This window comes from Arvicanthis niloticus, chromosome 3 (assembly GCF_011762505.2).
Source record: "Arvicanthis niloticus isolate mArvNil1 chromosome 3, mArvNil1.pat.X, whole genome shotgun sequence".
In the NCBI taxonomy this organism is placed as follows: Eukaryota; Metazoa; Chordata; class Mammalia; order Rodentia; family Muridae; genus Arvicanthis; species Arvicanthis niloticus.
In genome coordinates this window covers 79,659,735-79,687,353 of record NC_047660.1, presented here as the reverse complement: position 1 = coordinate 79,687,353, position 27,619 = coordinate 79,659,735, and the positions used below count along the sequence as shown (strand labels likewise).

The 27,619-nt window shown below is 46.3% G+C and overlaps 1 protein-coding gene and 1 pseudogene across 6 annotated transcripts in view; one reads left to right on the top strand and one right to left on the bottom strand.

Moving 5' to 3' along the window:
- The window catches only part of Arhgef3 (Rho guanine nucleotide exchange factor 3), a 277,400-nt gene that overhangs the window by 230,348 nt on the left and 19,433 nt on the right, over window positions 1-27,619 (bottom strand). For all 6 annotated transcript variants that reach the window (XM_034498310.2, XM_076931301.1, XM_076931302.1 and 3 more), the window contains exon 2: window positions 11,796-11,889. In XM_034498310.2, coding sequence (XP_034354201.1) covers window positions 11,796-11,839 — 44 coding nt within the window. In that variant the 5' untranslated portion in view covers window positions 11,840-11,889. The remainder of the gene's footprint in view (window positions 1-11,795; window positions 11,890-27,619) is intronic.
- Window positions 3,355-3,641, top strand: LOC117705117 (small ribosomal subunit protein eS27 pseudogene; annotated as a pseudogene).

Genomic DNA, 27,619 nt, shown 5'->3' with positions numbered 1-27,619 from the left:
ACAGGGTGGCAGGGGGCTTAGTGCCCACCTGAGTCCAGGTGACAAGAAGTCATATGCCTGGTCAGCTTTGCTATTATGCATCCCACTCATAAGATAGTCAACATCTTATCAAAGATACTCTTTAAGTTGGACATGGTGGTACCTGTAATCCCAGCATTTCAGAGGCTAAGCAGGAAAACTGTGATTTCAGGACATCCTGGGCTACATAACATATTTCATCTAAAATATATAAATTTCATCTAAAATAAATAAATAAATAAATAAATAACAACCTTGTGGCTAGAGAGAAGGCTCAGAAGCTAAAAGTACTCATTGCTCTTACAAAGAACTTTGGTTAGCTTCCCGCCCCCTACATGGTGACTCAGTATAACCTGTAACTCCCAGGAACTCGCAAAATGCATTCATACACATAAATCTTTAAAATACAATTTTTTTGTCATTGTTTTAAAAACTCATTTTTTAAAACGTGTATTTTCGGCTCATTTTGAAAAGGGAACAACTTGGAATCACCACATTGAGTTAAGAGTGGGTTGGGTGGGAGGTTAGGCGTGAGGGCGAGACTGGGACATCTTTTATTTAATCAAGACTGCAGGTGCCAACTCATCCTTTACTTCCAACTCCTGTTTCCATAACTCAGGGAAACCAAAATCTCCAGCATTCCACCCTGAATCAATCACTGCATTGCTAGGTCCTCAGCCTCCCTATCTCAGAGAAACGCACACTCACACAGGTCACAGCTAAATTCTATTCTCTCCAGGAACGGAAGAATGCATGATTAGGAAATCCATCAATATAATTCATCTCATTAACTGAATCCAAAGGAAAAACCAATAACAAAAACCAGATGTCTCTCTCTTCTGCTGCTTATCATGTTAAATCCCAGCACCCAGTACTGACTCCTAACTAGTTCCGAACAGAGGGAGGCTTCCTTAAGAGATCAGTGGGAAAGCACATCACTGCTGTACTGAAGAGCTAACATCCCCCAGGAAGGAGCTGCCAGCAGTTACACAGAAGAAAAACAACTCTCACCAACTGGAAATGAGGAGGAAGCAAATTTTCATTAATATAAATATTATATAATTATATGTCTGTAAAAATTATTTCCCACAAAAATAATAACATTAAAAATAGATCTGAAAAACCATTAGAACAAATAGGATAATTTGATGATGTTATTCAATATTAAGAAAACAAGTTAGTAATAGCCTTCTTACAGGCAGGCAAGCAGGCAAACCTGAATATGAGAGAGTGATCAGCTAGCAAAATGATCATTCAAAATACATTCCTGGCCAGGCATAGTGGAACATGCCTTTAATCCCCTAGGAGGCAGAGGCAGGAGGATCTCTGTGTGTTCAAGTCTAGCCTGGTCTACAGAGTGAGTTCCAGGACAGCCAGAGCTACACAGTGAGACCCTGTCTCCAAAAAACAAACTATCTATCTATCTATCTATCTATCTATCTATCTATCTATCTACCTACCTACCTACCTATGTGTTTGTGTTGTATGTGTGTACATATACATATCATACACACACATATGTAAAATATTCCTAACTAAGTATGGTAGTGATAGCTATAATCCCACTTGGGAAGCTGAGGCACGAAGATCCCTATGAGTTTGAGACCAGCCTGAGTTCCAGGCTAGTTCAGATTACCAAAACAGACTCTGTCTCAAAAGAAATCATGACTATAAACACAGACAGCAGGCAAACAGCGATCTGGAAGGGCCAAGACGGGAGGCTGCTTGAGCAGAGCAGCTCAGAGTGAATCTGAGGAACATAGTAGAGCCAATATCAAAATTAAATAGAAGTGTGTGCTGCTGCTCTCCATATTCTCCCTGCCACGTAGCCACGTGACTCCTGTGGGACTCCGGGAGTGAACACCGTGCCTAGTGCAGATGCCATGCACTCTATGTGTGTTTTGGCACAGTGAATGCATCACCTGAGGCTGCCCACCCCACAATCAACTTGGGAAGCCAGCAGGTCCTTTCTTTCCAGCACAGAAAAAGACTAGATTTTTTCCAATAACAACAATCAATAATAGAGTTGACCAACAACACGGGACAATCCCACTATCACATATCAGCCCTGGCCCGCCTGTTGTCTAGCACAAACGCTCAACCGTCTCCTACTCTGGGCCTTTGCCCATGCTGTCCTTGCAGCAACCATGATTCTTCTTAAGAAGGTTGCACAAAGCCCATTCTCTCAACATTTGGTTTCCTTTCAAATGTCCTTTAAAAAAAAAAAAAAAAAAAAAAAAAAGGCGCTCCTTATGGCCAGTGCTCCTACTAGAACAATTCTTCATCCACTCTTCTTCCTCCTCCTCCTCCTCTTCCTCCTCCTCCTCTTCTTCTTCTTCTTCTTCTTTTTTGGTTTTTACAAGACAGGGTTTCTCTGTATAGCCCTGGATGTCCTGGAACTCACTCTGTAGACCAAGCTGGCCTCGAACTCAGAAATCCGCCTGCCTCTGCCTCCCAAGTGCTGAAATTAAAGGTGTGCACCACCACTGCCCAGCATCCATCCACCCTTCTTAGAGCATGAGTTGCCAGCCAATATTACTTTATACCTCTGTTTTCTCAATCTTCCTGCATCACCTGAAGGTCACTGACTAGTATTTTCTTGACCCAAACACACACACACACACACACACACACACACACACACACACACACACACTACTAACTCATAATGGAGCTCTGTGTAGGATTCCTCCAAATGCGGCTGGGTAGAAAGAGTTCCAAGGCAAAAGCTAAGCATCGACATGTTACAGGGAAAAGGTAAAGAGCACAAGGCTCAGGGCAGCCAGGTCTCCAGGAAGTTAAAAACCACACCTACTGTGCACAGGTACAACATGCTTGTTACAGCAGTATGTATCTGATGCTGTTTCTACTTTCTACAACATCCCAAGGATGCCTGTCCTCTGTCTAGAATGCTCAAGTGTTCCCCAGATCTCCCTGGAGAGATGAGGCAGCCCTTTGTTTGTGGGAAAAAGAAAGTAGCTGATTAAAACTTAGCCTGAAGGGCCCCATAAGATGGCTCAGCTAATAAAGGCATCTCCTACCAATCCTGATCCTCTGACCATCTGCAGACCATATGATGGAAGAGGGCAAGGCCCTGGGTCCCCTCCTTAGCACCAAAATCATTTTCAAACTCACCCTTAACTCACGGCTCTAACACAACAGAACATTGCAGCCCATGAGATTACAGGCCCCTGAAGAACAGCCCCTCCCTGCCCTTTAAATTAATCCATATGACAATCACAGAACATAACAGACAGGGAAAATATAGTAAAACTATGACTGTCATATTAAAAACAAAAACAGCTTTTCCGGCAGCGACGGCTTCCCTAGGAGAACATGCCTCTTGCCAAGGATCTCCTTCATCCTTTTCCAGAAGACTGGAAGAGGAAACAAGAAGAAATACAAGAAGAAAGTGCCTGGTGCAGATCCCTATCCTACTTTGTGGATTTGAAATGCTCGGGACGCTATAAAATCAGCATGGTCTTTAGGCATGCACAACAGAAGTTCTGTGTATTGGCTGCTCCACTGTGCTATGTCAGCCTACAGGTGGAAAAGCAAGGCTGACAGAAAGATGCTCTTCCAAGAGGAGGTGGCACTGGAAGCATCTGATTCAAGATGGGTAGGATCCATCCCAATAGACACACTTCAAATGTTAAAAACAAACCTGTTCCGCACATGAAAAAGAGAAAAAACTATTGTTCCACATAGGGTACCCATCACCTTAGAGAAAACCAGCATTTGGCAATACACACAGACAAGCCTTACCCTCATCAGGCCCAGGCACCTCAGCAAGGGAGGGTTTAGCTGTCTGCACGTTACCCTGCCACAGCTCAGTGAGCCCATGCTTGGATCATATGGTTGGAAAAGCCCATTTACCTCCAGAGAAACCATTCCACTCCTGTCTGGCAGGAATTTTCTATCAGATTCCCCAGGAGGCAGATTTATATGACGCACATGGCCTCCACCCTGAGTGGGCAGGTATGCGGATAAGTGCCACTACCTTAGGGCAGCGGCTACTAAGTGTCACCTCTGCCAGGTGAGTGTAGGCCAGGCTCAAGCCCCTCAGAGATACTCTTCCCCTACCTCTGCCCTACAGAGATGTATTCTCAGTGTGAGGATGGGCATGCCACCACTGAAGCCCTTTCCAGCACTTACTAAGGAGGTTCACAACTGTCCTTTACCAAAAAAAAAAAAAAGCATATTAAGACAGAGTAACAGAAACATGGATGACACGTGGGCGGGGAGAGTGTCCTCTAGTAAGCTCTCTGCGTTTCCCTGCCTCTTACCCATCTCCTCTTAGACTACAGGCATCACCAAGGCCAAGTCCATCCCTGCTGTGACCCCAGGAAACCTGACAGAGTGCTTAGTGCACAGCAGGGATCTGAATTACTAATCAGTGAAATCCCTGAAGATGAAGCAGAGACTAGGCACTTAGACAGTTCCTTGTTGGCTCTGAGGGTTGGCAGAAGAATGGTTTATGAATGGATAACAGCCTAAGGCCATGTGCTATATCATTCATCATGTCAGTCAAGTGTGCAGGAGACAAGCTAACCACTTCTTAGCATACGGATCCCACACATCCACTTGAGGGATGGTATCTCACCATTACCTCCTCTCATGGACAGGCAGGGTATACATACAGGTTAATTTTTTATTGTCACAGCAAAGAGACACCTGGGAAGAGGGACCCTCAGTTGAGGAATTTCCTAAAGCTGGCCTCTGGCCATTCCTGTGAGGTTGTCTTCATCAGTCACTGATGTGGAAGGGCCCAGCTCACTGAGGGTGGCACCATTCCCTAAATAGCTAAATCTGGGCTGGATAAGAAAGCTAGCTGAGCAGGAGCCAGTGGCAAGCCAGTAAGCAGTGTTCCTCCATGGTTTCTGATATGATTCCTGCTTGAGTCCCTTCTCTATCTCCCCTCAGTGATGGACTGATCTGAAGCAATTGGTCACAGTGTTTATCACAGCAACAGAGAGACTTAAGAAACTTCAGCAACTGGGTGAGAACCATCACCATCCCCGACAGCGCCCTGGTAGCAGGCCACCCAGTGAAAGCTTAACTACCTAGAACTAAGCATATGACTATAAACTCTTCTAATGGGATTAAACACATACCTCTGCATCTCAAAATTACAGGGCTCCACCGGTGGTACAGCCTCAGTAGCTGCAGCCCATTCTGCAGAGAGGGAGGAAAGAGAGGGTCCAAGAAGACGAGAGGCATACGTGTGCAGGACTGCCATGCCTCAGAAGACACTGACTTCAATCTAAGACCTAGAATTACCATTGGCCTTGGAGCAGGCACTTAAGAATTCCTTTCCCTTTCCTGTAAAATGCAGGTGAATGATATATACTTCCTTGGTTTGCTACAAGGTGTGGAACCAATGAATACACACAGCCTCTCTAGAGGCTCCCACCACAGCAAATAAGGCTATGTAGAAATTAGCCACTGGAAGACATGGGGAAGGAAAGACAGGAGTTTATTTCTTAACAGCTGGAGAGACGAGTTTTACTATTGTCAGTTGTCTGTTAAGATAGGGGGATCTCTGCATTGTCCAGGTTGTTCTCAAACTCATGGGCTCAAGTGATCTCCCTGCCTGGGGCTTCTGAAAACTGGGCCACCAGGTTCCACAGGACAGCTTCTAAAACACTGTTCTAAATCCTGCCTTTGGTCAGAACAAGGTTAGATAGATTTTGGTGTGGTGGGGGGAAAAAAATACAAGAAAACTGATATTGAGGTTCAGAAGCCTAGGTCTGGGTCTTAAAACCACAGCTCAGCCTTTGCCTTCACCTTGATAGGTCTTGGTTCCTCATCTGTAAAATACACACTTGTCTCATGCCCTGACCACATACTTGAACTGAGTAGGCCCTGAAGTGATCTGTCCAACAGCTGACTGGGGGTGGCTGGGGACTGCATACAACACAAACCTCTATTTAGAAACCCTGCCATGCAACCTGATCTTTTAATAGGCTCTGACAAGGCCTGCATGAAGCACCTACTTAAGTGAACTTAAATCAGCACTGGCCAAACACGTTTGGGGAAAGACTCCGTTTTTTTCCCTCCCGACATTCCTATTACTGGAAAGAGGAAACTATTTTCTAAGGAGCCGCTTGGAAATGCAGAGGAAGGGCGAGGTGAGGTGTCTCACTGAAGGTCAGGAAGGTCAGGAAGGAGGGAGTTGTAAACTCTTAGCTGTCACTTTCCAGCTTGTGAAAGTCATCAAAGTCATTGGCTGAACCCTGGAGACTTGAGGGAAAGTGAACAGGTTCCATGTAGCCCTTTAAGTAGTAAACAAAGAAAGAGCAAAAAAAAAAAAAAAAAAAAAAAACCCAATGAATAAAAACAGCTCAGGGCTAAGGATGAGATGGCAGCTGAGAAGTGAACCAGGGAAAAGATAGTGGCCAACAACAGCTAACAGGACAAGGAACAGTTACAGGGCTCTGGGGCCCACTCTGGGAACAATCTCAATGTGGCGCCAAGCTCTTCCTGGAGCCATCTACATATGACTGCTCCTCAGCCAAGTCAGCCAACCAAAGCTGTCCCTAAATGAAGGGTATCAGATGTAATCTGTCCGACAGCTGATACAGGGGAGTGCCCTGGGCTATACCACGGGCCTCACTGCAGCACATAGGGCCCTTCCTTCCGGGAGAGGAATGCCTAACAAAGCCAGCGCACAGCAGCGGCTCACAGTGGGTCCTACAGAGTCAACGTAATATACAGAGCACAACAGTTTGTATATTTGCTTGGTTTATGAGACAAGGTTCTCCTATGCAGCATAGGCTGGTCTAGAACTCAAAAACCTCTTCCTTCAGACTCTAAGAGCCTGGGTGCTAGAGTGATGGCTCAGTGGTTAATACCACTGTCTGTTCTTGCAAAGGACCCCAGCACCCACATGGCAGTTCATATGTGATGCTCATACCTACATGCAGGAAAATGTTCACACGCATAAAGTAAAAATAATCTATTTTTAATTAACCTGAAAAACTGATGATTGGTCCTTGGGTCTCACATATACTGTGTGAGCGCTCTATCTCTGAGCTTTCTTTGTAACCCCCAGTCTCTTTTTATTTATTTATTTATTTTAAGTTAAGGTTAAGTTGCCTAAACTGGCCTTAAACTCCCAATGTAGCCTAGGGAGGCCTTGAACATTCAATCCTTTGCCTCAGCCTCCTACATCCTGAGATTATAAGTCAGCACCATCAGGACTGATCCCTGACTTTTATCATTACTCTTTAAATAATACAGTAGACTACCAACTATATAATATTTCTGATGCATTGCCTCCTACGGGCAAGCAAGAGATGATTAACAGGTGTAGAAGGTTCTCTGTCTTCTTTGCAGACAGCCTGCCACTGAATGTAAGGGACTTGAACACGTTTAAATATTGAAATTCATGAGGATCCTGGGACCAATTCTCATGGGCATCAAGCAGTAACTATAACTGTGATAGTTAAGCTGGAGAGTACTTTGAATTTGAATACATATGCATACAACCTTTGAGTAGAAACCAGGCAAGGAAAGAAATGCCCTTCCTTGGGCATTTTCCTTCAGTGCTGAGGCTTGCTAGGTAATGGAGTGTGGACTGGTGAATGAGTGAACAAATGAATGAATGAATGAATGAACAAACTTGGTCTTTCCAGTTCCTCAACATGACTGAAGTTCTCACTACAAGCACATTTCATAGGAATAACTGATAAAACAAAACAAAACAAAAAACAAGGATTTTTCTCCTCAAAATTCTCTTTGCACCTGAGGGAACATCAGAAACTCTCACAAGGAAATATTATCTGGTCATAGTCGCTGTGTGCAGCAGGAAACTTCACTCGCTGGGGTTTTATCACATAGAAATCTTGGGCCCCTAGCAGATCAGTTGCCATCAAGAACAGGAAGTAACTGGAAATGCCATAAATACTGTGAGAATAGGTGTTTTTGCAATAAAGTCATTTGGTAAAAAAAAAAAAAAAAAACAAAAAAACCTGAGAGATCCATAGGTCTCAGGAGCAAAGCTGCGCTATGCCAAGAAATGTGTAGCAAATTGGTGAGGCCCTAACCTCAAAAAGCGGGCTGGCTTCAGGCCAGACTGTGGTCCAGCATTGTGCTGGTTAATTTGATGTCAATTGGATGCAAGCTAGAGTCATCTGAGAGTCAACTGAGGAAATATATCCAGAAGACTGGGCTGTAGGCAAGCTTATAAGGCATCTTTTCTTAGTGACTGATGTAAAAGGGCCCAGCCCAGTGTGGATGGGGCCACTCTGAGTTCTATAAGAAGGCAGGCTGAGCAAGCTAGTAAGCAGCACCCCTAACACACACACACACACACACACACACACACACGCACGCACGCACGCACGCACGCACGCACGCACGCACAGCCTCTGCATCAGCTCGAGGCTCCGGTTCCTACCCTTCTATAGCTCCTGTTCTGATCTTTTGATGATACAGTGCGGTGGAAGTGTAAGCCGAATAAGCCCTTTCCTTCCTCTTAGGTCATGGGGTTTCATTATAGCAATAGCAGCCTTAAGACAGGGATATGTACGATCATGTTCTCCATTGACCTATAAAAAGCGGGGGCTTTCCACTGAACCATGTTCACCAAGTATGCTACGCCCCCTCATCCCAACTCAACTCTCCATTCCCTGAGAATGCCAATGTTACCTATCTTTTGCTTCTAGTACACTTAGTGATATACAATAAATGCCCACAGAATGACTCAACAATTCAAACTGATGGCCTAGTTCTCCCCAAGGGACTTCCAGGTAATAAATTCTAGCTGTGAAACAAGAGGGACCAGGCTTCTGGGATCAGCCAATCCCACAAGAGGTAGCTTCAATGCTAGGAAAAGAGCCACAGTCAGTCAGACCCCAGGGACCTGAGCCAACACACGCCCCTGTAGCTTGAATCTGGAAAATGATTTCCTCAATATTAGACAGGATGTGTGCGGTAGTAAGACATGAAATGCTGTGAGTCTACGATTTCTTCCATCTCTGTGTATTTTTTAAATATTCATTTTTTTTTATTACGGAGGGGGGCAGTGTGTACATGTGAAGGCCAAAGAGGATCCTCTAGAGTTAGGGTGACAGGTAGATGTGAGCCAACACGGGTGCTAGGAACTGAACTCTCATCTTCTGCAAGAGCGGTGCGTGTTCCTAACCATTAAGCCACCTAACCAGCCCCCTAAATTTTTACGTCTTTGAAATATGTAAGAAAGGGCAACTTAGGAAGGCATCTGAAACTGCACTCCGCCTGCATTTCTTTTATTTATATATTCAGCTATGTACTCGTTTTATGGTACTGGGGGAGGCCACCTAGGCCTTCACACATCGTAGGCAAGGCTGTAAAACTAAGCTGTATCTTCAGCCCTGTCTGGGATTTCTTAATCTTTGAATGAACTCTAAAATGAAACATTTTAGGATGGAGTTAGGTTTACCAAGGACAAGCAAAACACTTTCTCCGGACTCCATCCCAGCAAACTCATTCCTCCTAATGAAACATATTCACTTTCCCACAATAAGATGCTCAGGTTGGGACACGCCCATCTGTCCACAGGCGTACCTGGGTGAGCTCAAGTGAAGCCTCTGGTCTCAGAAGTAGAGAGAGCAGAGGTGCTGAAAGCACACAAAAGCCCAGGGCCCAATGCTGAATGGGGACACAGCCCCGCTCCCCTCAGCTCCTCGCCTCTCAGAGAAGAGCCACAGACGCAGAGCAACAGCTGCAAGTGGCTGAAGCAACTGCAAACAGGGCATGCTGACTCCAAGTCATGTCCCACGGGAGAGCTCACCTCTGAGCCAGTGTGGCTCAGTCACCACCTAACAAGGGCACCAGCTAGGAGCTGAGTCTCCAAGAAGAGACCAAAATTATCACACTTTTCCTTTTTGCTCCTGGGGTTGGGGGCGTTCCATGAGGTTTCATCTGTCACCCATGCCTACAAAATAGGGAGAACAGTACTGCTCGTTCCTTCTAGAGCCCCTGTGACGATTCAAGCAGAGAGGTAGGTTAACAGATGTGCAGAGAGGGTTGACCCGTAGCACACACTCAGCCTGTTGCCGGTGCTGCAGCTGGGCGGATGAAGAAATCCACCTAAAGTCACAAAATCTAACCCCAGGCTCTGCAAAATCTTTCAGAGAGCCAAAAGAGAGGCTGCTGCTTCTGCACTGGACCCCTGGGAGTGCAGCCTGGATGCTCTTCAAGAGAGAAAGCAAAGCTGCATCTGCACCTGGGAAGGGCCAGGACTGCCCAGGCATGCTGGAGCCCTGGGTCTCTGGAGAGATTGTTCCCTGTGAGTACAGAAGTTTATGGGTATCACCAAGAGATGAAACCAAGCAACAGTCTCAAGATTAACTTCCCCAGAGGAAGAAGGAGAAGAAATCACAACCCCAGAGAGGTATGCTGTCCACCCAGCAGACAGCAAAAATTAAAGAACAGATCTGTGCTCTTTAGAGAGTGATCTGATCATGTCTATTAGATTCTCAAGTGTGTGTTAGGATGATCCAGCGACTCTTCTCCTTGGTAACCATCACAGAGAACCATTACCTTGTGTGCCCAAAGGAATATATTACAGCACGCATCCCAACAAAAGCCAGAGCTAGTCTAACCACCATCAGCTAGCTCATGGACACTCCTCATGCTCGGTGTGGCATGAAAACAAAGGAGACTGACCTAGGCTGCCTGAAAAGCATTATAGGACACATCATGAAATGTTTTAAAGCGTTATGAAATAGGCCAGCCAGCATAACATGCATTCTAAAAAGAAGAAATGGAGGGCTGGGGAGATGGATCCACGGGCAGGTAAAACAGTTTGCTGCCCAAATGTGAAGACCTGAGTTTGGATCCCCAGAACCCACACATCTACCAAGTAGGCATGGCAGCCAGCCTTCACGGGAGACTGAAACAAGACTCCCTGGAGCAAACTGGCTATCGAGACTGGGTGAGTCTGCAAGCTTTGGGTTCAAATGAGAGACCTTACCTCAATAAATAAGATAGAGACAGAGAAGGAAGACATCTGACTTCAACTCTGGCTTCCAAATGCATGTGTAAGACACACACACACACACACACACACAAACAAACAACAACAGAGAAGAAATGAAAGAATGACCCTCCTTCTATATATCTAGATACCAAGAAAAAGTTCTGGAAGGAAATATACATATTATATAAAAGATAAACATGGACTGCACTGACCATAGGAAAGAACAGGAATGGGTTCAGGACTGAGAATTAAAATTATTTTTTAATTCTTCAAATTAAAAAGATATTCTTTAGAAGGAAAGGAAGAAAGAAAGAAAGAAAGAAAGAAAGAAAGAAAGAAAGAAAGGAAGGAAGAAAAAGAGAAAGAAGAAATGAAAGAGAAAGGAAGAAATGGCTCAAAGAGAGCTCAGTGTCCCTGCTTGCTCCTGGGAGACTGCCCACTCACAAACATGACGTTCTGAGCATCCGAGTCTGGGATGAACACCCACAGTTTTGAACCAAGACACATTTTATATCACACTGTTCCTATTGATCCCAGCTCTTCTGGGGCTGAGAAAATTTCCTTCATATTTAACGACGGTTTCTCTCCTCTGGTGAAACAAACTGGAGATGTCAAAGGAGATGTGTGTTTGGAGGGCAGAGGGTCAAGCCCAGAGCCTGATGCATGCTGGGAAAACACTCTACCACCAAGCTCCTCACCTAGCCCCTTGCAACCTCCAAACTCTTCTGGATCTCTCTCTACCAACACAAACAGGCAAGGAGGACACGGCACTGTATCAGTCACTGTGGACACTGTTTTCCTTAACTGTTACCTTTCCTTGTGCTCCTCCATTCCTCTGTAAATGCACTGATTCATTACTGTGAAATGCTGTGCAGACTCAGCGTGCCAGACCCAGATCTTCTTTCCTAAAAAACAAAGGGACCAAGGGAATGGATTAGAATAAAGCACAATGACACATATGAAGGAAAATGACACAGTGAGACCGGCTCCTCTACACCAACTTAACTGAGGACTTAGGAAGGCAACGACCATCATTTACACACACAAAACGGGTGCATTTCAGTCATAAAAACACCAAGAGGGCCACATCAGACTGTATCAAATGCTTCCCAGGATCCCTTCACATCCATCCTGTCTTCCACAATACCAAACTGAACATCTCTAAATCAAAAAAAATCTAAACTCTAAAATACTCCAAAATCTAAAACTTTCAGAACACTAACAAGATACCAAGTAAAACATTCTAGACCAGAAAACATTGTACTACTCGTGAAATTAATGTTTAAAATATTGCATAAAGGTAACTTTGGGCTCTGTGCATAAGGTATAGATGAAAGATAAATCCTGTGTCTAGAGTTGTGCTTCCTCTCCATGATATCTCATTACAAATATGCAGATAGTCCACAATCTGAAAAAAATCAAAACATCCTGATTTCTGAAAAGAATAATGATGTATCTGAGTTCTCAGGCACTACTCTCCCAGGCATCCTTGCGGTATCTTCTAGGGGACTACTGAGCAGGTCACCTGGTACAGGACAAGGAGCACAAATGACATCTAAAGTTGTCACAAAATGATTCCTTGGAAGGGTACAGGCCCCCTCAAAGCTCACGATGCCTGCGTTGAAGATCAAGTTGAAGTACTCAGGAGTAACAGAGGCTAGTGGGAGGCAGAGGACGAGACAAGGAAGAACCAGAGAGAGTATCCCAGGTGCCTTGGAGGATCCTTCTCCTCACTGTGGGAGCATCCCCAGAGGGAACATGAGCCATACTCCTAAGCTCCTGGTTCAGCCGCAGTTCTCGAATTCCTCACCAAGAAGACTGAGGTTAACATCACACGAAAGATTCTCTTCATAGGCATGCCTCTAAACAGAAAGCAGCTACTTCACTGGGTGTTACACTAAAGAATGCAGTCAGCTTCCACTCTAGAGGGTCGTTCTTAGGGATAGCTACTTTACTTCCAACCCAGTGCCTCCTAGACAGAGATCAAGGTAATGCTGGTCACCCACGATAGGTTAATCTGTTGCTACACGTGTTCCCAGCCCTGCTGCTACAACCACCTCCACCACTGAGCCTCAAAGGCCTGCTTGGCAGTGCTCTGGCTTATATCATCTCCCATCTGTTCCACGTGGCTCTGACCTTCTCCCAGGTTAAACACCTTCTGATTGACTCTGATGCAGGTGAGACGGACCAGATTCCTAGGATGCCTGCTCTCAGCCAGCCAGACCCAGTGTTAGAGAGATTCCCCAGCCCCTGCCTCCCATGCTGGTCTTTCAATTAACTTGTAAAGACCAGGGCATGAGATATTTTTAGCATCTGGATTCCTGTCTAGGGCCACTGATCTGTCTTCCATCAGAGCTAACTTCATCAGCTGCCGCATGTGCATTCTGGGGGGTGGGGCAGGAGTAAGGAGAGCTTAAGGACCGGCTGACCAGCTGACCGTTGATCCAAGAAAAGGAGAGGGAAAAGAAGCCAGGCTTGAGGCACTCTGGGGGTGCCTTGGCAATGCAGTTGCAAAGCAGGAGGGAAATATCAACTGCTCACATCTGGGTCACTCTGTGGCTAGGATCATCTCAGCCCACCTCCCTCCAGTCTGGAAGCCAAGATTACTCAATATCAACCTCAACAATCCCCACCCCAACTAAACTGTGAGACGGCACCTGGGAGGAGTGGCTAGCTTGACCAAGGAAAACAGAAAGTGTTCTGTTGCTTTTTAGGTTTTTGTTTTGAGAGAGGGACTCCCATAAGCTAAGCTGGCTTCCAACCTACTATGTGGCTCGTAGTGCTATAAACTTCTAAACCCCCGGTCTTCAATTCCCAAGTGTTCTTATTGCAAGTACACACCACCGAGCCATTTGGAAGTCATCACCCTGCAGCCTGTACCTGAAGGCAGTGCAACAATTTCTACCTCAGCATAGAGGGGTGTCACGGACCAGGTTCTGACATGGAGGACGCCAAGGAATTCTCACACCAGACCTAGTAGGAAGGCACTGCTACTGCCTCACCCTAGGAATCAGGAAACTGGGGGTGAAAAGGGAGGAGGGGTGCCTGGAAATGGCAGAGGGTGTACTTAGTGCCCCTGAGATGAACACTCCTGTCCCCAACCCCCAAAGTTAAAAAGAAATTCATAAAGAAGACCTAGAAATGTTCACCCAGACCACAGATACTAGGTTACAAATAAGCAGGCACATGACCTTAGGAGTCTTCAATCCTTGCCACTGTATTATATACATTCATAATGAATGAATGGACACTGAGCCCAGAATTACCAATTCCTGTAAAAGGAACTTATCCCACACATCACTTCACACCTCTGTTGGTGATAAGCACAACCACCATTGCCTAAGGCAGTAACCTTGGTTCTCACAGGCACCTGCCCACAGTCCCCTGGGGAGCCAGGATCACTGACATTACAGAGATATATGCAGAGCTCCAGGAGGCTGAGACCTGCTTTCAGGTGATGGCAATTCTCATACTGAGCAGCGGACAACACAGCCTGGGCTTTTCCTCACCACTCACCTTGGTCAGTGAGAACCAGACAAAGATGAGGTCTGTGCTGTTCTAACTCTTCAAATGGAAAGTTCTGTGTCAAACTCAAATTCATCAGCAATCAGCCATCACAGTTACTTCTCTGGAAGAGGAATTTAGTATGACCAAGCCCTCATTCCTCTCCTCAGCTGCCTGCAATCAGTACTTACTGGCGTTTCCTGAGCACTGGTCTCCTGTACAGATGGTACCACTGTGTTCACTAGCCATGGGGTCCTGTAGTTTGGTCCCTTAAAAATGTCTACTCCCAGAAGGCACAGACTCTGGAGAGAATGTAAAGCAACCAGAACTCAGATTGCTGCTCTTGGAACATCTTGGGAGACTGTGGCAACATCAAGTCACTATATACACTTAGTACAAGGTATGTTCTGGAATGTTCTCAGTAGCACTTTTCCAAACAGTATTTTCCCACTGCTGTTGCTACACAAAAGGTTTTACTGCTGTGAACAGACATCATAACCAAGGCAACACTTATAACAGACAACATTTAATTGGCACTGGCTTACAGGTTCAGAGACTCAGTTCATTATCATCAAGGTGGGAGCATGGCAACATCTAGGCAAACACGGTACAGGCAGAGCTGAGAGTTCTACATCTTCATCTGAAGGCTGCTAGTGGAAGACTGACTTCCAGACAGCTAGGACTAGGGTATTATAGCCCACACCCACTGTGACACACCTACTCCAACAAGACTACACCTCCTAATAGTGTCATTCCCTGGCCCAAGCATATACAAACCATCACAAAATGTGTCCTCTAACAGGACTGCACTCCTTCCGGAAGCACTAGAGATCTTTTCTTTCTCTTGCATTTTCTGGCTTCCAGAGGCTGACCTGTATGGACCCTCATCTGATTTCTTCCTCCATCTTCAGAGACAACAATGTGGCATCTTCAGACCTTTTGCTCCTCCCTCAGCTCTAAGTGTCATGTCTCAATCTTGGACACCTCCTCCCCACAACTTCCCTCTGTCACTGGGAAGACACTGGTCCCCCTATAATAATTTAGGACAATTTGCCCCATGGGAAGATCCTTAACCTAACATCTACAAAGTCCCTCTTGCCACCTAAGGTCACCTACTCTCAAGTATTGCAAGTGAGGGGATCTTCGTCCTTCTAAATCAAGGGCATCTCTGAGAACAGTGGTTCTCAACTTTCCTAATGCTGTGACCCTTTAATACAGTTCCTCATGCTATGAAACTGTAAACATAAAATTATTTTCATCGCTACTTCATAACAGTAATTTTGCTATTGTTATGAATCACAATGTAAATATCTGATATGCAGATGATCTTAGGCAATTTCTGAGAAAGGGCCATTCGACCCCCAAATGGGCCATGACTTGCAGGTTAAGAATGGCTGTTTAAGAGGGTCTTGTGTAAGGTAGCACAAGCCTCAACCCAGACACTGCACAAAGGTTCATCAAGAGGAAAGCGATGACTGACGTGCGACAACTCAAGCTGAGGACACCTGTACAGTTTGTTTTCAGAGAGGCAGAGGTGGTTCCAACTGTCACAATCTCTTAGCTGTCAGGTCAGTGGTTGGATGAACAGACAGTGCCTGGAAGAGGGCACAGGATGGTGTTGGGGACTTCTGGCAAACTTAGGTTCCTTTCTCTTTTTTGTGTATCTTGCTGCTGGTTTTTCTGTAGCCTAGACTAGACCAGAACCCACAGCTTGGCAATAACCCAGACTGAGTTTGGGTTCACAGCAGTCATACTGCCTCACCCTCCAAGTTCTTAATTACAGTGACACATACTTGGAACCTAGCACTTGAGAGGCTGAAACAGGAGGATCATGAGTTCTCGTACAGTCTAGCCTATGCATGGCAAGACCTTGTCTCCAAAAGAGGAAGAAAGGAAAGTGGAAGAAAGAAAAAAAAAATCCATGAAATCTGTTTCTAGAGCCCAGTTGGTTTCATAAATATACAAATAACAAATCAAGACTCTTCATCAAACATGATCTCCTCATTTGTGGATCTCAGAAATAGACCACACACACCCCCAAAGAGACTCCTAAAGCTCCGGTGTCTTCTGCTATGCACTTTATAAAAACTTATCAGCGGGCTGGAGAGATGGCTCAGTGGTTAAGAGCACAGACTGCTCTTCCATAGGATCTGGGTTCAATTCCCAGCAACCACATGGCAGCTCACAACTCTCTGTAACTCCAGTTCCAGGGGACTTGACACCCTCACACAGATATACATTCAGGCAAAGCACCAATGCACATGAAATAAATTTTTTAAAAAAGGGGGGGAGAAGGGTTTGGGGATTTAGCCCAGTGGTAGAGCACTTGCCTAGCAAGCGCAAGGCCCTGGGTTTGGTCCTCAGCTCTGGAAAAAAAAAAACTTATCACCAACCAACAATCAGGGTTTGTCCTCTGGGCTTTTATTGGAGAGAGGGGAGAGCATTAGATACATTTTTCTCTGTTGTCTACCCCCCTCAGGCCTAGAGCCAAAGTTAGAGATAAAGGCTTATTGGACAGTTTGGTCTGGGACCACAAGGTCCCAAGCCACCTGCCCTAGATGACCTCACCTCCTCAATAGCCAAGAATGATGACCCAGAGCCATGGCTAAAAAGCAAGGTCACATCCCTCAAGGACAGCTACAGACACTAAACTGAAGCAGAGATAACAAGCTAGACCTGTAGCTTCCCATCACAGAGGCAGCACACAGAGGCCAACAACGCTTATGATACCCTTAAACCTGGGTGTTCCTGTCCATCAAGACCTGTTCTCAGCTAGTGTCCAAACACAACCCACCATCACAGGGACCCAGCAGGGCATCTGTGGCAGCATGGTATTCTATCCAAGTGGATACTTGGATTTCCCACGATGGTCTGGAGCATCTTCATGGATACACACAAAAAATGCTTACACCCCAGGAGCACACAGACTCCTGAGGATGGGAGGAGAAAATGACTAGCAACACCACCCATCAGCAGGGTGTCGAGTGAATGAGGACAGCCCAGGATAGAGGACAGAGCCACTGTGAAAGCAAGGAAACAGACTTGGGTGCATCTTCCTGGGATGTAATAAGTGACAGAATACTGGAAGACCTGCTGCTTTGGAGGAGACAATGCCTGGAAGAGGGCACAGGATGGCTTTGGGGACTTCGGGCAAACTTAGGTCTCTGGTTTGTGTGTGTGTGTGTGTGTGTGTGTGTGTGTGTGTGTATTTTGCTTTTGGTTTTTCGAGATAGGGTTTCACTATAGCTCAGACTGGACTAGAACTCATGATGTGGGGTAACCCAGACTGAGTCTGGACTCACAGTAACTTTCCTGCCCCAAAAGCCTGTTTTGTGCACTGGAGTCAACACATGCCAGCTTCAAGGCACAGGCGCATACTGGGTGTTTCCTTCAGCCATGCTCAGTCAGACCAGACCAGTGCCTTGAAACTAGTCATGGTGGGAATTTAAGCCAAAGAAACCAGACTATAACTCATGGCTACCTTTTTTTCCCACTTGTCCCCAAAAACTGCCTATCTAACGATCCCAAATATGCACTGTGTGTATGCAAATATGTCTAACACTTGGAAGAAACCAATCCTTGGGTCTGGAGATCTAGCTCGCCGTCAGAGTGCTACCATCCTGTGAGTACAATGCTCAGAACTGGGATGGGGAAAGGAGACAAACAATGCCAAAGCTAGCTTCATAAAAAAAAAAAAAAAAAGACTTGAAGGTATATACATATACGTGTGTGGTGTGCATGCATGTTTTTGTATGTGCATGTATGCATACATATGTGTACACATGTGTGTGGTACCACGAGTAGATTGATGCTGGATGTCTTTCTTGATTGTTTCCACTTTATATATCAAGACAAGATCTCAGCCAGATGGGGGTGGTAGCACATGCCTTTAATCCCAACATTCAGGAGGCAGTGGCAGGCTTATCTCTGAGTTCTAGGACAGCCTGGTTTAGAGAGCGAGTTTCAAGACAGCCAGGGTTACACAGAGAGACCCTGACTCAAAACAAACAAACAAACAAACAAACAAACAAATATCTCACTTGTACCCAGAGCTTGCTGAATCAGCTCTTCTAACTAGTTTACTCCAGGAATATCTCCCTCCCCCCCCCTCTCTCTCTCTCTCTCTGTCTGTCTCTAGTGTTGGGATAACAGGCAGGCTGTTGCCTGTTGTCCCAACACACCCATCCAGCATTTACATGAGTGTCAAGGATTCAAACTCTACCCCTCACACGTGTGAGGAAAGCACTTTACTCACTCAGCCATCTCCCTGGTACCCAGTGCTGTTTTGAATATCAGAGGCAGATGCCTCTGAAATGGGATACAGAACATGGAGCTGACTGAAGGTGATGGCAGGCCTCAGCATCACTAATGATTTTAAGATCTTTTCAGTTATTTTTCATGCTTTTTTATTTTGTTTTAAAAACATTGCCTAGCTTGGTGTGGTGACAGAGGCAGAAGGATTACAAATTCAAAGTCAACCTGAGCTACACAGTGAGACTTGGCATAAAAAAAATATGAATAAAGACAAAACATCAAAGACTAAAGGTATAGCTCTTGCCTGGTATGTACAAGGGCCTGAGTTCCATCCCCAGCCCCAGAAGAAAAGGCCTTGAACACCTCAGCACAATGTTACATAGCAGTTAAGAGGAGATCCACAGGTACAAGATGAAGAAGGCCAAGCCAGCCTGAGTCACGGATGTCTCCTCAGGGAGGTGCTGTGTGTGTGCAGCTTTGATGGGTATGTAAGAGCCTGGAAGGCCAACAAGCTGGGGCCCCTCTGGGGAGAAGGCAGAGGATAAGCAGTTGCCTGATGTAAACTCAACCAGTCACGCCTCCTGGGCCTCACCAGAGGGCCCTGAAGAATGGTACCTTCCTCATATCCCTGACACTCTCTTCCCTCACCCTGATCCAACCAGTGTGAGCTGGTGTTTCCCCACCTGCACGGGGGTTTTGTGGTTCCCCGACTAAGCACACTTTGATGAGCGCAATGCTTGGTGAACAGATGGGAAATATCCGGGAACTGTGTGCTCTCCCTCTAACGGAGGATGCCACACAGCTGCTACAGCTGGAAAAACAAAGCAACCCTGGTGGGGATCTGACCACCCCAGAATCTCAGGAAAAGAAGTGAAAGAGATAAAACATAAGTAGACCCATAAGCTGCCACCCTGTCAGAGACAGAAGAGAGCTGCAGATACAAGGGCCTCGGGCACTGAGTTTCCACATACAGTGTCAAGATGCTGCAATGCTGAACCAGATCCAGGGCTATCATCACACATGCTCCAGCAAGTACGTCCTCTGCCAGGCAGCCTCGGGGCTCTCCTGAGAGTTAAGCTGCTGCACACAGAGGCCAAGGGACTGTCCCAGTTTTCTCTGGGTGTCTGAAGACCGACTGTGTGGGCCCAGCTTCCATCAGGTGCTTGTTTATGAAGGCCCGGGTGGAAAGCTGCTCAGTCCTCAAGTGAAAGGAACCTATCCCAGATCCCAAGACAAGAGGGTTTGGAAAGGAAACCACCAGTGATCTACTCCTGCTGGTCCCCAGGCTGCCCTTCTTCAGTCCGAAAGGTACTTCAGTTTCACCCAGGGCATCTCGTCTTCCCCATGACTTACATGAGTAAGTTCCTGTTCTACAAAATAACCCCAGGACTGCTAGAATAGCCCTGCTGGTAAAGGCAACATCTACCAAACCTGATGACCTGGGCTTTAATCCCTGGGACCCTCATGGTAGAAGAAGAGCCAAGTCCTACATGCTGTCCTCCCATCTCCACATGCATGCATGCTATGGAACATACACGCACGCGTGCGCACACACACTCACACAGAGTAATGTAATGTTAAAGAGTAGATGATTCCAGGGTTGGAGGTGCAAGGTCCTCTGGGTTCAATTCTGAGCACCCTGAAGAAAGAAAATGAGAAAACAGCATGGTGGCAAAAACCAGCATGGTGACAGAGAGCTGCAAGTCTAGCGATGCCAGGAGACTGACATAGGATGATTGTATGAACCAAGAAATTCAAGACCAGCCTGGGCAATATAATGGGACCCCCCCCCCACTTAAAATAAGTAAACAAATAAAAAGTTTTAATGCAACAACAACAAAAACAAACAAAAAACCTAAAAAAGTCTTGTATTATATAAAGCCATTACTGTCTGCCTGATTCTCTCAAGGTCCCTCATGCGCTGTTTTTAGTGGACATTCGATACATTTTTCTTGATGGACAGGAAACACACTGGTGGCTTATAAAGCCATGGGAGACCCAAAGGTGAGAGGAAGTGAGATACTCAAGTAAGTGGAAAGTCTAGGGTTTCCTGTCCTGTGCTGACTGTTGTGAGCTGGACACTTCCAAGTCCACTTGCGGGACAGGACATAGGCTGCCCAACGGCCTGAGGACCACTGTCCTTGCTGCCCTCTTCCACACTGCACTGGCAATGGTGCCAGGCTCTCTCCTGTGCTCAGTACCTGTGAGCCTTCCAGCGCCTTTGTATTGGACTCTTTCAGCAGCATGCGCATCAAAGATGCATCTCCTCACAGAGGAGGACACACACAGGCACTGAGGAGCCAAAGACAACAAGAAGAAACACACTGCCCTGAAAGCCAAGCACACTTATTCCCTGTCATCAAAGTCCCCAACAGAAATGGCAGGACTAGAGGAACCCTTGACAGCCATGCAAAATGGCCAGTAAATGCTGTCATGCTCAGTTTTCAAATTGAAGCTTTAAAACTGGATCCCCTGGCAAGGTGAAGTTTTCCCAACCTGACCCTTTCTTTGCCTACCAGGACATCTACTAAAATGCGTTTCATAGAGCTGACACTTCCCACACCGGAACTCACTCAGCTCTAGAACGGCAGCCCAGCCTGCCTCATTGCCAATTATATGTAAGGGCAAATGCATGTGGGCAGCATCCCTGAACAGCCAAAAACTACTTTAAAATGCTACAAATAGATGAGCTCTCTACAATCCTCTGCCCCTTTTTTGAGACAAGGTTTCTCTGTAAAACTCTGGCTATCCTAGAACTCTCTGTAGACCAGGCTAGCCTCAAACTTAGAGATTTGCCTGCTTCTGCCTCCTGAGTGACTCACCCAGGACCTACACCCCATGAATGAGGTCACCCAAAAGGCCAGTGGGCACTGTAACCCACTACCCTTACCTTTCAGAGAAAGAAACAGACTCTAGCCTGTGCAGCATGACAAAGCTCTGGCAGCTGTAACTGGACAGCGAAATGCAATGACCAGACCTCCCAAAACCCTAACAGTTCATGGGTTCTAACAGCTGAATACCCACAGCCCGAGTCTCCTATAACAACCCTCGGGCTGCATGTTAGTGCCATCCCCGTACTCTGACCTCACATGCCAGCTAAGAAAGACGATGCTAAGGGAAAGAGCAGCGGCATCCTTCTAATACTGCCCGGCACATAATGAAGTTAGAGGGTTAAATCCTACAGAGTCCAAAATCACCCTGGGAACCCCTGCGGAAAGGTGCCGAGGCAGGTGGCTAACCCTGCAGTACCAAATCACATCAGCCATCAGAATTAGAAGATTATCAGGAGCCAGGTGTAGAAGCTGAGGCAGGAGGATTCCAGACCAGGCTGGATGCATAATGTGTCCCAATATTCATAGGAGGGGAAGAGAAAAAGGAGGAAGGAACAAGGAGGGAAGGCAGGGGAGGACACGAGCCCTGTGCTCTGTTAGGGTAGAAGACTTGGTCCCCAATGGCATCCCTCCCATGAGACTGGCAAAGAGAAGGCAATCATACGCCAAAGCAAACTGGGGCAGGGAGGACAATAAAGGGGAAGGAGAGGGGAGGCATCAGAGGTCTGTAACTTCCAGATGTGCACACTGGACTGCCGGCATCAGCTGGCAATGGGGGCAGGTGTGAGCAGCTTAAAGAACCTCTCTATCCTTACCGTCTACTCTTTCCAGAACATACACTCATTAAGTAGACTGAATGGTTACTCCTCTTTTTCCTTTAAGCTTCTAATTTAGTTTGCATAAGTTAACTACCAGAGGACCATAGCATGCAAGAGGACTTCAAGCTCATGCTACCAGAAGTCCAGGATGATGTGACTGTCTGACAAACAGGCTACTAAGATACCTGTACTATAGACACTTTCAAAATATAAACTATCAGTGGAGGCCTTAGGTTCTAAAGTTGGACTTCCAGAACTCTAATTTTGCTTCTCCCACCCAGCAGCTGTGAGACCAAGGAAAGGACTTTTCTATGCCTTGGTTTCTCCCACTACAAAAGGGCACTATAAAGGAATCAAGTGGGGGGGGGGGGAGGAACTCAAGGAAACAGTCAAGCCAAGAGCCCACCATGGTGCCTCACCTAGAGTTAGGGTCCCTTCCTCCTTTACAGAACAAACACGAGAAGGCAAGGTGACTCTCAGACAGGCTACTACATAGCTCACTGGAGGCTCGCTGGTGAGCGAGTCCCACTTCCTATTTGCCAAGCACGAGACCTCTGCTGCACCAACCAGGGTTAGGGTGGCTGGCTAGTTAAAGGACCTGCATGGCAGACCCAGCAGCTTTCCCAAGCGTTGAGGCTGAGCACACAGGAGGCTGAGAAGAAGGTGGATAAAAATACTCTGTGAGGAAACATCACAGACCCACCCAGAAGGCAAGACTGTGCATGCATGGAGATCTCAGGAGGCTGAAAACCAGCGTCCTAGCCAGTCATGTCCTCCTAAGAGAAGAAGACCACAGACTAAAACATTGGGGATGAGGACACCACGCTGTTGGAGTGTCAGCTGTGGTAAGGATACTTACCCTTGGGTTATTGCTGGTGATAGAAGAGAGACACAAGAGCTCAGGACAACCCAGGCCTTTCGATTCCTGCCACCACCTAAAAGTCTCACCTGGTGACCTGGCATCAAGGAAACAGACCTCACCCAGCATGGTGTGACATGCCAGAGCCTGTGGCTTGAGGATAAGAGCCCTGTATTTCCATGACAGTCACAGGATTTCAGAGTCAGCGTTCAGAGTCTACATGACAGGGCACAGAATCGTCTAAGCAAAGACGCATGCTTGGCAGCAAGCCTGTCTGGGCCTGGGAATCTGTATTTCTTAGTCTTCCCAGGGATGGGGGCAGCTTGCTGGGTTTATCTGTGAGAATTGAAAGGATGCACAGTAGTTGGTTCACTCAAGCCTGAGTGGGAAGCCAGAGCCTCCTGCCCTCCACCAATACACACAATTATGAGCAGCTGGACTCACCAGGGGAATCTTCAGAAATACAGGTGTCCGGGCTCTACTGACTGGACCTTGAGGGCCTCAGCATCCTGACAGGAGAGCTGGGAAGCCCATGCCTTAAGAGGCAATTTCCTCTCTCTAAGTATTGCTCCCTCACCTTCTCCGCCTCCTCAGCCACAAGTCATCCTATCTCAGGCCTCTGGTGACATAACATCTAGAGCCAAGCTGTGTCTGCTGCTTCCTCAGAAAGAAAGGTTACTGAGCAGAGAAGGTAACATGGGAGAGAGACTGAGGTCTGAGGCAGGGGGACTGGTTGTTGGTGGTCAAGGATATTAATGTTGTCATGAGGTTCAAGTTTCATAGGAGAAAAAAAGCCAGAGAGTCAGACAAAGGCTGGAAAGACAGGCTAAGGCCAGACTAGAAAGAAAAGGTTGCAAAGTTTGTAGCAAAGAGCAGGAACATAGGCCCAGGGGCCATAGCTATGGATGGCCATGAACTACACAAGCAGCCATGGGATTCTGGGAAACAAGGGAGTAACATGTTTATCTGCACATGTCTGGGTCAACAGGAAGGAAATGAAATCCTCCAAAACTCACCAAAGGTTATCATTGCTCAGCACACTGTGAGTGACTGGCAACAAATTTACTGTCACACACCATTGGTGGAAATGGCAACCTCACTCATGCCTTTGGAAGGCAACCCTATCAATAGACGCCCAAACTTTAAATATCCTCTTTGACCCAGAAGTCCCATGTCTATGAAGGACAGTGACTGCAGCATCCTTTCATAAGCAAAATAAAAAGGGGGAAGAAATGGCCAGTCGGAGCATCTGACTCGGAAGACAGAGCCACTGGCTCCCCTTCTTGCCCCTCGGAGTTGGAAACATTTCAGAATTCACAACCTGTTGCATTTTGAAAAGGTAACACGAAATATGTATATGTTCTACAAAACCACCTCAGGGCACAACCCTCCACAGGTGTGTAAATACTGCTGCGGCCAGGACCATTTCTGTCTCATACATGAATTATCTATCAGGTCAGGTTGGGTCCCCAAGTGAATTTAAAACACACTTTTCAAAGATACATTTTTTTAAAAAAGCATAACAATGGGGAAAACTAGATAACTGAATAATTACGATGCCAGTGAACCTTTGCTGTGCTCTACAGAGGGCTACAAGAGTCTCCCACACATGCTCACTGGGCCCATCGGGCTCTGTCCTCTTCACTAGTCCCATGGCTCTGAGTGTTAGCACCCTTCAGCATCTCAGCATGGTTGCCATGCCAACCAAAGGCAGTCTTCAAGAGTGTCAGGGCCGTCATCCCACTCTACCCACACAGCAATGAAGGGTGAGCTATTACTATCCCCATTGCATCCACACTATCCTCTATCATCCAAGGGAGAAGCCGAGGTGTGGCTTCCCCCAGGCCACAGGCCAGTGTACAGCCCCTTATTCTATTGCCTCCTCTCCTCATAGTTCACATTCCAGTCTTTGAGTCACATGCTGGCCTTGAGAGCCCCAACATTCTGGCTCTAGGGCCTATCCTTGATCCCTATGGATCCTCACCTTTTCTAGGAAAGGTGCATTAGAACTTCTGTAGAATACTGCAGGTCACAAGCACATAAACAATGAAGCCTTCCAATCCACAACTGGGGCATTACTTGCATCCTGTAGCAGCTGGCACATGGGCCAGAAGGAATGCATCCCTTTTCCTGGTTAGAAAAACATGGAGCAAGAGACCACAAAAGTACAAACCCTGGCCCTGGCCCCAGAGTCTACTCAACCTGGAATCTGTCCCAGAAGACTGACAGGGCTGCCCCAGCCCACCTACCTGAGAGAGGCACCTACCACTACCATCTTCACAGTCCAGCCCTGGCTTTGTATAAAGATGTCTGCCAGGCAACTCCCACCCCATCTAGGTTAGGTCACAACTGGAAACCTAAGGAAAGAAAACTCTAGAAGCACCCCTATAAACAGGCTCAAAAATTGGGAGATACTTCCCTCCTCCCCATCTCCAGGTAAGATCCTGCCAGGGAGCCATAGCAGTTAGTGCTCAGTTGGTACAGGACACAAGGACAGGAAGAGACACTCAGAAGCCATCTCTGATGCCTGCACCCAGGTAAGGACAGGTACCATAGCAGGAAGCCACCTTCCCTCCAGCCTGCCTTTCCCTCTGGATGTTACACCCCCAGCCCTCTTCCAAAGATTCTAACCAAAGGCTTTTGTAAAATCTCCTTTCCAAGGCACACACTAATAAAGTAGCAGTTTGCAACATGTCACAAATTTTAAGTGTGTAACTCAATGACACTCTTATATGAGTACATCCTCATATAATTATCAATCAGATCAATTTGGGCTGTGGAGATGGATCAATGGGGAAAGTGTTTCCCTTAAGCATGAGACTCTAAGGTCCCATTCGGCTTTATTCATAACAGCCAGAAACTGGTAACAACCTCAATGTCCTCCAGCTGAAGAATGGATACAGAAAATGTGCTGCATCTACACAATGGAACACTACTCAGCTAATAAAAACAAAGACATCATGAATTCTGCAGGCAAACGGATGGAACTAGAAAAGATCTCTGAGAACATAGAAAAGCCAGGCATGGCAGTATGCACTTGTGATCCTAGCACTGAAGAGGTAGAAACAGGAGAGTCCCTGAGGCTTGCTGGTCAGTGAGTCTATCTGAATGGGCAAGCTCTGGGTTGAGTCAGAGAGAGAGAGAGAGAGAGAGAGAGAGAGAGAGAGAGAGAGAGAGAGAGAGAGAGAGAGAGAGACCTTATCTCAAAAGATAATATGAAGATGGTGAGTGAGGAAAGCATTCAATACGAACCTCTTGCCTCCTCATGCATACATACACATGCATGCACACACATACACATACAATGCCCACACATGTACACCTGCACACACGTACACATGCATGCCCACACATGTACACATACAACACATGCATGTACACATGCGTACACACAAACAAGTCAAAATATGAAACATCAGCCTTAGAAAGAAGGCTTCTCTGTATCCATCCAGAATAATGACATGCTCAAAGTAGCTACTGCCTTACTGGTAAGCAAGGTTAGTGTTGCTTGTATTGAAATGTGGATTTGTACAGCACGGATTCTGTCCCTGGCTTTGTGTACTCAGCGCAATGACATGAGTTTTATCTCTGGTGTAGTAATTCTTTCTTTCTCTTTGCTGAGTGTATTCCACCCTATAATATTATCCCATATTCTGACTACCCATGCAGCCGTAGATAAGCACTCAGACTGTTTCTATTCAAGATCAATTACTTTTTTTGTTTGTTTTTGAGACATGGTTTCTCTGTGTAGCCCTGGCTGTCCTAGGACTTGCTCTATAGACCAACCTGTCCTCAGCGATCTGCCTGCCTCTGCCTCCCAAGTGCTGGGATTAAAGGTGTGGATGACCACCACTTGGCTTGGGATCAATTATTAATAAAACTGCTGTGAACACTGGTGTGTGAGCCCTTGCTTGGTACCTCCTGTACTTACTTCTCTTGGGTTCACATCTGGTAGGGGAGCTGCTGCAGTATAGGCAGAGATGTCTCGCTTGGGCACATATTCTCAATGCAATTTTCCAAAGTGGCTTTAACCAACATACACTCCCACTGACTGTGTGTCTAAACTACACCCTGGTGTGGGTCTGTATCAGGTTAGTCATTCTGCTGGCTATTTGCTGCTGCCTGCTGTGGTGAGACCATAAAATAAGGCTCTTTCCATGTTTGTTTTTTGATTATTCGGACATTCCCCCTTTGGTGATAATACTTGCTCCGTTCTTCTTATTTTTAAATAGGTTGTCTATTATTCATTCGCAGAAGCTCTTTATCTAGTCTGGATATGAGTCCTTTGTTTGGTGTGTTCATTTCAAAACTCTTCCCAGACTACCATTTGCCCTTTTACTCTCACTGTTGTCTTTAAGAGTCTCACTAT